Below are 10,617 nucleotides of genomic sequence, written 5' to 3' on the forward strand. Positions count from 1 at the left end.
GGAAGAGGCAATTGATGAGAATGAGTCATATTAAACTAATGAATTTTACAGAAAACAGTTTTATAAATGCATTTCATTTTATTTGATGAGTTCTGTTTGTGTCTCCTTGTTCCACCTTAGTATTGCCTCTTCATGTGCAAGAGTTGAGCTTTTGTCTGGATTAGTCTATCTAGTAATAATTAATTAGGTCGGTTTAATTAGCACTATATAGAGTTACTGGCATGTGTCTGCCGCTATTCATGTTTTTTTTTTTTCTCCGGGGCCTAATTACACAATGAACAGAGGTTTACTTAGCTAAGTAGGGCTTTGATTATGGGTCACTTCACCTATTAGAATGAAGTATTTCGGAGCTTTGCTCTATTTGTAAGGCAAGGTAAGTTTGTTTAGCACCTCTCAAACACTGCAGGCAGTTCAAAGTGCTCTACAGACAGAAAGATGGAGATAGAGCGACATTTAAAAACAAAGCAAAAATGTAAATGAAATGTTAAAGTTTTAAGTAAGTGCTCCTCTTGTGTGACAAGATCAAAGTCCTCCAGAAAAAAGGAACAGCACATATGGTGGTTGCAGACTACACGCATTACATCTGTAGTTTGTGCCAGTACTCTTTGATTTAACTAACTGTAAATCGTGAATATGCAAAATGAATTTTAGTTGCAATGAAAATGTTTTGAGATGTTTAAAGGAGGAAACATTGCAATACTATTCTTCTTTTGAATGCCATGTTATCTGAATGCAGCTGACTATATTTAAAAGTAATGTGACCCAACCCTACAGTATGTGTAATGTCATGGTTGTAATACTGAACAGGCCTTCTGGGCACAGACCCTGGGGCCAAAAGTGTCAGCCCCCCCTGTCTTTCCACCACACCAACCACAAATAAATGCAAAATGCCCACAAAAACACACAGAATGAGTCTAAAAAAGACACAAAACGACCACATTCAGAGGTATATTTGTTCCTGTTTAGTTTAATGTATTTAATTTATCATAGGTATCGCTTTCTTGTGTTTTTCTTTATACAGAGAGTAGGTTTGGATTTCATTAGTGTCTAGTAAGTTCATATCTAATTTGTGAATAAATCATCAGTTTTGCTTATGTCATTTACCTGTTTTTCCTTTTTCAAATGTACTCGGACAAGCCCTCATAGAGGCAAAAAAAACAGATTTATTAACAAATTAAATAGGAACTTACAATAGAAACTCAAAACTACTTAGTATATATAAAAAAAGCCCACAACAAAACACAAACCATTCCACCCCTAACAGAGGGGCCTTTGGCATGTCTGTGCCCATTGTCTCATAATCTGCCCGTGTGTAATGTCACATTGATTATAGTAAACTAGTTATAACATGTAAAGATTTGTTTGTTTTTCCATTGATTGTAATATGGCCTTACGATAACCACCTAAGCCTTCATTACTATCTGCGTTTGCATCATGAGTTTGTATGAAGCTGACTTTGTTGTGTAGCGTCGCGCTGCTCGTGGTAAGTAGCTGAGATTAAACAAGGCTGCTAATTGTGTTTCTTCCGCTCTGAATAACCGCAGCCTGAGGAGGCGAGCGGCAGGCCCGCGGGCCGGCAGCTCTCCCCTCGGATGGTGGTGTGGGAGGCGATTACAGACTATTATTTTCGGCTGTCTGAGCCTCCTTCTCCTCCTCCTCCTGCGCGAGCCCCCCGTTTTCTATTGTGCTCCCTTTTTGAACGCCTCGCGGGGCTGCTCGGCCGCGCGCACGCACGCACGCGGGTCTGCAGAATCCATGCAGCTCCTCCTCGAGGGGGTCGCGGTGACTGAGAGCCCCCACCCCCTCGCCTCTCTCTCCCTCTCTCTCTCTCTCTCTCTTCCCCCCGGCTCCTCCTGCGCCCGCCCCGGCACCGATTGTTGACAAAAGACGCTGCGAGACGGAGCGAAGGAGCCCGGAGCCCGGTACTGGTGAGCAGATCCGTTAACTTCTTCCCGTTAGAGGAGAAGATCGGGGCGGCGGAGGTAGAGGGGGCACGAGGACTCGTCTGTTCCTAGAAAACCGTGAGTCACAACGGGCTGCTTTGTGTCCGGAGCGGCTCGCATGTAGCCAAACGTTAGCCGTAGTAACACTGCGGGGTCGGTCCCCTCCTCCCCTCCGCCCCCGTGTGATTCGGTATCATATGATGCTCATTTCTGTCTGTAGCCTGGGGCAGATTATGACAGCTTTCTGTCTCTCTTTGTGTCTTTGTGTGTCCCCTCTCCGGAAGGTGTGGCCGAGGTGATACGGTTGTCGGTGGTGGTCGGACCGCAGCAGGCCGGTGTGAAGAAGTGGACGCCCCCCCCTCCTCCTCCTCTCCTCCTCCTCCTCCTCCTCCTCTTCTCGCGATTGGTATTTACCGACAAAACCAGCGGCCAAGATGGGTCACTCGCTGTGAGTGCGAGGGCCACACCAGCGTTACAGGAGGAGGAGGCGGCCTTGGGCAGGTCTATTCATCCGGGAATGGTGTGAGCTGAGGCGGCCAGGCATTCTGGATCTGACCGGGGACCCGTCATTCCCCCGGAGCCTCCGCGGCTCCAAGCCGCGTCCTGAGCCCTCCAAGATGGGGAAGTGCGACGGAAGATGCACGCTGCTGGTGATATGTTCACTGCAGTTGGTGAGTGTGTGTGTGTGTGTGTGTGTGTGTGTGTGTGTGTGTGTGTATGTGGTTGTTTGTGTGTATGTGTATGTGTGCACGTCCAAAGCTTGCTCTCTTCTCACTCACCATGATGATATAATTAGAGCAGCGTGCTACAGACACACACGCACATTGCAATCAATTTTTGTCCAGCCTCTTTGTACAGTCACACTAAAAAAGCTTTGAGCTGCAGCTGCTGGGGTGCCATGCCACATTACAGGCGTGTGTGTGTGTGTGTGTGTGTGTGCATGCATGTCTTTGAAGCAGAGGGAGCAGGGCAGGGGGTGTGCTTTGGTGTCAGGGGTGGCCTGCGTGTCTGAAGAGAGAGAGAGAGAAACAGAGGGGTGATAGCCCCAATCTGGGCAAAACCATGTGAATGTTAAGCACAAGAGGGACAAGGAGGCCCTGTTCACCATCTGGTCTCCATTCTGGAGTTAAAGTTAGCCGTTCCTTGTTCCTACAAATAGCTCAAGACTATCCCTCTAAAATGTAATAAGTGTGTAATATGAGACAGTATCAGCTATTCCTGTAGTGAATGATGCAGGCGTGGAGCCCGGCAGTGTGCGGGCCGGTTATCCAGGCTATTGTTTGCAGGGCTGATGAGTTGTTGTGTGGCAGGGGGATTCGGCCCATAGATTCTCATTAGTTTGGGGGAGCTTTTGGGGGGTGCTCCTCTTTTACAGTCACTGGACTGGCTGGTGCTCCAGGCAGTTACCATGGAAACAACTGCGGCAGACCTGTGTATGTGTGTCCCTGTCACTGTCTGTGTGCGTGCATATCTGGTCTGTGTGTGTGTGTGTGTGTGAGAGAGAAACCTTAATCACTCGTGTGTGTTGTGTTTCTGTGTGCGTCACATTTGCATATATCCTCAGTTGTGTGCGTGTTTGCATGTATGTGTGTTTTCCTCTAATGTGTAAATGACCCCTCCCCCTGTCCCGTATAGGTGGCGGCCCTCCAGAGGCAGGTGTTTGATTTTCTGGGCTACCAATGGGCTCCCATCCTGGCCAACTTCCTGCACATCATGGCTGTCATCCTGGGCATGTTTGGCACCGTGCAGTTTCGCTTCAGATACCTTATCTTTGTGAGTATCTCCCTTGCCTGCCTCTGATGATGCACTGCTCCTGTTTACTGTAAACTGATAAAAGCATGAGTGTGCAGTTACTCTCATTGAGAAACTGATCTGTGTGTGTGTTTGGCAGTATGCAGTATGGCTGTTCCTCTGGGTGGGCTGGAACTCGTTCATTATCTGTTTCTACCTGGAGGTTGGAAACCTGTCTCAGGTAAGTTCCCTGTCTCTTGTGGTTATGTATGGATGCTTAACAACTTCTGTTGAGTTCCATTTTTATAAATCATTTATTTGTTATTTCAGTGGTTCTTGAACTTCTTGTTACAGTCTGCATGTATCTGCATGCTGTGAAACAGTTTACCCTCAGATTGATTTTTCCTTCTCCGATTGTTTCATTGATGTAAAATGACTCAGTAAGTCATTAGAACACACATTTTTGGTTGCAGAAATGTTTTTTTCTTATCCTTTTTAAATATCTTACATTATAGGATTGGATGCACCTCGATTCTCTCTTGAAAGTTTAAAGAAAAGTCAATAATCGGAAATGTAATACCCAGTTTGCTAATTGCTCATAAAAGGAGGATTTTGGTTAAAGAGGAGTCTTTATCATTCATTAATGATTAAGGGCAGCTTTTCATGTAATCAAGTCATACATACATGTTGAAGTCTGTGTTATTTACAGCAAAGAAGCTGCTACATGCTTACTTTCTTGTCAGTGCTATACAGTAAAAAAACACAAATACATCCTTGTTAAAAAGTGTTAGGTTTTAAACATTACAAGTAATCATACAGTGAGAAAAAATAAATCACATAGAGAAATAAAAATCTTTTGATGAAGATACAAAATTGTTGTATAATGGCATGTATGATCGTAGCCCCCTGAATTGTAATTTAATCCTGAGATGCTAGAAATTTCCACTCCAATGGTACTGCGACCCCTTAGTCTGGGTTCGACACCCATGTTGGGAACCCCTGATTTAAATAATCTATGCAAACATGTCAAATATTCTCTGGTTCCGGCTTCTGAAATCTGAGGATTTGCTGCTTGTCTTATTTATCATAATTTATCAATTTTCTACAAGTGTAAATTAAGCCCAGGGAAATTGTGAAGGAAATGTACTTTTTCTTACTTAAAGGCACAATAAATAGGATATATATATATATATATATATCCTATATATATATATATATTTATATATATCCTATATGTATATATATATCCTATATGTTTATATATATATTTATATATATAAACCCCACAATAGACTCATGGAAAATAATCCCTCTTAGATATTACTTATGACCCACTAGCAGTGTGTGGCTGTATCTCGTGGTTTTCTACAGATCCATGAAATCCTTGCATGTTTGTTAATTATAATAGACACAGGTCATTAAAAGTTCTTGAATTCATATATTTTGTGCAAGAATACAAATTGAAGTTTTTCATTTCTTCACACTGGTATAAGCTACATTCTGCTGTCTGCATGTATGTCTCCTGCCGTTGTGTCACTGCTTTACGCGCCATCTTCTTTGAGAAAGTGTAATGGTCTCATGCATGAGTGACTGAAGTCGAAAGATGCTGGTTGAGCAAGCAAGCAAGCCTGCCAGTTCTCATTATGAAAATTCCCAGTGTTGTGACAGTAATTAACCTTGATCCATATATCAAACTATGCCGAGTTGGGTCCTTGAACTTGAGGGAATTGGGCCTAGGAAGTGTTGAATTCAGTGTTTAAGTAGGTGTGCGGGCGTGATGTTGGGCGTGGCCTGACTGACGCTGTAATTGGTGTCTTCTGAGTTTGGGAAGCTTCACCAAATTCTTCTGTCCGGTCAAAAATAGCATGCTCATGCCTAGCTAGACTGAAGATTGCTAAATTTGCTAGCCAATATAATGAAGTGGGGCCAGTTTACAAATCTTGCTCATTGTGCCTTTATTGAATTTAATTGTATGATGGACTTTAACGTTTTTCGAATTGGAATTAACGTGAGCTGGAGCCCTATTTTCAATGTATATGTGTGTGTTTTCAGGACCGAGACTTCCTCATGACGTTCAACACATCCCTGCATCGTTCATGGTGGATGGAGCACGGTCCTGGTTGCCTGGTCACGCTGGTGCTGGACTCTCGCATGGCCCCTGACGACCACCATGTCATCACTGTCTCCGGGTGTCTCCTCGACTACCAGTACATAGAGGTGTTGAGTTCAGCCATTCAGATCCTATTGGCGGTAAGTAGAAAAACATTTTTTTTTGTTGATCAGTTTGCTGTGACTCAGCCTTTACAACATTAACCACCTGATTTCTGACCTTCTCCCCTCGAACAGCTGTTTGGCTTCGTATACGCCTGCTATGTGAGCAAAGTCTTCCAGGATGACGAGGACAGCTGTGAGTTTTTTTGTCTTCTCCTTAAAGCTTGTTGATCCTCTTCCAGCACCTTGTTCAGCTGATTAGGTCTACCTGTGTCAAACTGTCCAGAGGGCTTTTGTGTTAGCGATCCACGGCTTTGTTTTCTCCCGCCTGATTCACGCCGAGTAATACCACAGCAGAGGATTCCCTCTGAGTGCTCTATGTGTTGGGAGTATTAAAAATGTCTGCTGGAAGATTCCCATTGTTAAGAGTCGCCGTCTGTCTGCTGGCTGGTGCTTGTCTGTGGGCTTGGGTGTGCCATCTGTGTGTCTGAATGGTTCTTCTTCTCATGTGGCTCTCCTGAGTCTTTCACTCTCTCTCAACAGGGGAAATTAAGTGTAGTTAGAATATGGCTTCATGAGATGGATTTCCTGTAAAAGGAAGTGTCATGCTGTGTGATAAGGCTGCTTGATTATGGCAGAAACTATAATCATGTTTATTTTGGTCAACACTGAGATCACAGACCACTTAAATGTCTTTTTAACAGTGGATTTCCTTGTATTTTAAATTAAACAAATCAAATATTTAAGTAAAATAATAATTAAATAAAATACTTAAAAAGAATAAAGGAAAAAATAGACAAATAAATAGAATGAACAATATATAGTATGTAAATACATATACATTTAAACAAATAATCTAAAAAAATAAGATAGAAATAAATTAGATCACCTATATTGTCATGTTGCACTTTCACAACCTGCTGAAACGGCCAAAGATCAAAAATGTCTAACATATCTATAATCAATTTTATGACCAACGTGTTTACTTTTTACTTTTTCTTTAAAAAACAAACTTTTTGGCAGAACTATGGACCATAAACATTATTTCTAGATCATCTCTTGTGTATTTCTGTTCTGCAGTGTCATCTGCAGCAAACTAATGAGAAGAACACGCCAAGGCCATGCCCTATCTCTCAATGTTAACCACAGTTAAAGTTGTTGTTGACAAAAAAACAAACCAAACCCAAAACATAACCTCCCTGGTCGAGCTAATAACGGCCGTTTTGTCAAGGAAAGGAAGAAGGAATTTCAGCAATACAACATCACAGGAATAATTCTATTAAAATGTCAGATCTTGCATCTGGGGAAACAGATCTCTCACTTGCGGTCTATATCTCCACTGATGCATGCAATCAGGGATTTTATTTTTCAGCTGGCACCACAAAAGTTTGTTCCTCTGAATCGATTGAGAAAGATTAGAACAATGTATCAGTGACACAGAAGCAGATGAAGTATAGGTGCATCTCTGCAGATTCTGATGTCACAGTGGGTTTACAGTGTTATAAATGTATACTAAGCATCGTGATACCTTAATAGATTTTCATGTCAAAACAGAATCGGATCTTGGAATACAATGCTTGTTTAAAAAAATCCAGATGTAAGAGAATGTGGAATGATGTCATCTCTTTTTTTTCTCTCTCCTTTTGAAGTTGATTTCATCGGTGGCTTTGACTCGTACGGCTACCAACCTCCTCAGAAGTCCTCCCATCTGCAACTGCAGCCTCTTTACACGTGAGTTCCCAATATATCATTCTCCATTCTTCTTCTTCTTTGTTCTCCCTCTTGATTTTATTGTTGAACGTTTGTATTTCAAGAGGTACTCCAGCAATGCAAAAAGAAGGGGTTAAATTATCAGGACTTATTCCTGGTTAAGTATAGTAGGAAGGGGGAAATTGACAGACCAAGCTTGCTCAACCCTTATTGGAGCACAGAGCAAAATGGGGTGGAACTTAGGAAGGCTCAGTTGTACAGCATAGATTTTAAAAATTGTGGTAGTGATTAAAAGTACTTTGGTCCTACCACATACCACTAAGGCTAACTCCTTGCTGCGACAGACAGGTTTGAATCCGGCCAAAAGTCCCTTTGTCGCATGTCTTACCCTCTTTTTCCCTTTCCATTCTCTCTGACACTGTCTCATAAAGCTGAAACATATTACGGCCTCTACTCATGGTAGCTTGGCTTTTTAAAAATGGTGGTTTGTGCAAGATGTCATGTATCTCGCTTGTGGCCAGTGATAATTCTCTCTGACCAATCAGTGGTCAGTAGTATTTTAACTCCACCTTCTAGTAGCAGCTTAGCTCGCTTGGAACCTCAACCAATGTGTGAATGAAAAAGTACTATCCACAACATTCCTCTAGGAAAACCTAAAAAGAGCTAGTTAAGATGAGTAGAGCTGGACCTTGCACAGTGGCGGTTCTAGACCAGTTTTACTGTGGGGGCCAAGCAGGGGCCAGTGTTTAATCAGAGGGGCACATTAAAAAACGTCAAAAATGATATTTAAGCATTCAAAACCTTTATTTTAGCTAAAAGTCTCATTTAAGTATATTTGGAAGAACTACATTAATTGAAACAATGAGACTTGCCAACATTAACAATTATTTTTTTACAACAATGACATTTCTAATTTTTGTGCACAATTACTTTTTTATAATTTTGAAAGTGCAGTAAAGTGAGAATCTTTATATTTAGCTTTTATTGCACAATTAAACTATTATACAATGTACACATTCTGGGTTCCTTTTGTGTACAATGAGATATTGTTTGAGCAAAAAATAGGTAATAATTGTTCCGTCGTTCATCGTTATAAATTGATCATTTTATTATTAATTTGATACAGGGGCCACAGCAGGGGCCAAGGGCCCCTACAGGTGTAGAAGCGCCACTGGCCTTGCACTAGAAATGCAGCAGAAAAATGCAACTTGGTGGTATCTTTATTTCGCTGCCTGATTGCCTACTTCTTTAAAACCTGCACCTCCAATCTGTGTATAATTCTTGTTTACATTCTCAATCCCAAACTGCTATAATCCTGACATTATCATGATTATTGTCTGTTTATTTGCTCTTAATGTTTCACTCATGATGAATAAATCAAACTCCATGTTTAAATCTGGAGTGTCTTTCATGCCATTGCATCAAAGTACCCTTTACTGTAACACTGATGTGTGACAGCGTGAATCCCTCTGATCTTCTCCTCTCTGCATCCCAGGGCTGGTTAACCGTTGGTAGCGCCCCCTTCAGGCCAAACCCGGACGGTGTCACTGTGGACAGAAAGCGGTGGTTGCCTCGATTACACTCACTCTGTGTTTCACAGTTTACCCGAGGAATGGACTTACCCCCACCCGGAGGGAGAGACGTCTGTGCGTGTGTGCATGTGTGCTTGTGTCTGAGAATGAGAAATTCAGCCCTGAATAGAATGTACAGAGCTCAGGGAAGAACCAGCATGCCAGGTGGTGTGATAAGATGAAGGAGGCGGGGGAGGACGGATACAGAGAACAAGAGCTGGGGACACCTCTGTCAAATCACAGAAGACACACTTCACTAAACTGCCAGCTCTCAACACTCCCACAACTGTGTGTATGTTTGTGCGTGTGTGTGTGTGTGTGATTGTGCAACTCCACAGGACTAGCTGGTGCTTTGTGGTTGCACCCTGGACTCTTACCACTCGGTGTCCCTGTGAATTATTATTTTTCAGGTGCTCATGTGTGTGCGTGTGGGGGGCGGGGATGTGGGTGGGGTCACATAATAAAAAGAGGCACGGCTCGTACCTGTTGTCGTTTTAGAATGTGGTGATGTTGAACTAGAGCAGTCTTACGATTCCCATTCCCAAAGCCATCTCTCCCTCTCATGCCGTTAAAACCACTGTTCAATCCTTTTTACATGACGGACCTCTGGCCTGCTGAGGCAGTAAAACAGAGCTGCTGGAGCAGAAAGGATGAACTGCTTAAAGGATGAGCCTGGCTATATTTTATACATTTTATTATTGACCGAAACCAACAAATGCGTTCATCCGGCCCACTTCGTTCCAACTTCCCCAGCTTGTGCCTCTCCGGCCCAAGCCTATTAGTTCCTGGAAGCGTAAATCTTAAAGGCATACTATGCAGGAATTACCACTTACTGTTTGTAAACCCAACTTTTAGACATGGCCCCTCCTCCCCGGCTCTTAAGAAGTGAAAGAAAACCTCTTTGGTTTGCTCTGCTTGGCATTTCCGAACGCCATATATGCAGTTTTTGACACTGTGTGACACCCAGAAACATCCCAAACGCAGCAATATTAAAAGAAAAGAGAAAATACAGGCAGAGGCACATTTCCAGTGGTTCATAAATGATGATTGAAAGGGATTACTTTTGTATTAGTCTATACTGTGAGTGTCACAATATAACGATATTGACAATTACTGTGATCTTTAAAAAAATAATAATAATATTGATATGTGAATAATACATGTTGCAAGATATCTCATTAATCCAACTTCCAGCGGCTTAAATATAATTTTTGTTTCTATCCGTTCTCGCTTTGTTATGTAGTTATAGTTAAAGACTGTGCTCCTTTCCTACACAATATATTTTGAGTGTAAATCAATTTCCAACCCCTTCCCACCCCCAATATTAAACACTTTAATATAATTATCATAAATTTATTTGGTCAAGATAATTGTGTAGTGAAAGTGAAAAAAAAATCCTGCATAGTGTACCTTTAAAAAATCTATTTATCAATCTATATATATATATATAG

At 42.1% G+C, this 10,617-nt stretch overlaps 1 protein-coding gene across 2 annotated transcripts; it reads left to right on the forward strand.

Annotated features, from left to right (window-relative positions):
* Positions 1–1,597: 1,597 nt before the first annotated feature.
* nkain1 (sodium/potassium transporting ATPase interacting 1) lies at positions 1,598–9,802 on the forward strand. Of its 2 annotated transcripts, none has more exons than XM_059350593.1 (8): positions 1,598–2,021; positions 2,228–2,614; positions 3,579–3,716; positions 3,835–3,915; positions 5,727–5,924; positions 6,021–6,081; positions 7,535–7,616; positions 9,091–9,802. In XM_059350593.1, exons 2-8 carry the CDS (start codon positions 2,561–2,563, stop codon positions 9,098–9,100), a joined length of 624 nt encoding a protein of 207 aa, XP_059206576.1. In that variant the 5' UTR covers positions 1,598–2,021; positions 2,228–2,560; the 3' UTR covers positions 9,101–9,802. The 2 variants fall into 2 exon arrangements, with proteins under 2 accessions (XP_059206576.1, XP_059206577.1); XM_059350594.1 differs by having other exon boundaries at positions 1,888–1,928.
* The last annotated feature ends 815 nt before the right edge of the window (positions 9,803–10,617 follow it).

The sequence above is a fragment of the Centropristis striata genome, chromosome 14 (assembly GCF_030273125.1).
Source record: "Centropristis striata isolate RG_2023a ecotype Rhode Island chromosome 14, C.striata_1.0, whole genome shotgun sequence".
NCBI lineage: Eukaryota > Metazoa > Chordata > Actinopteri > Perciformes > Serranidae > Centropristis > Centropristis striata.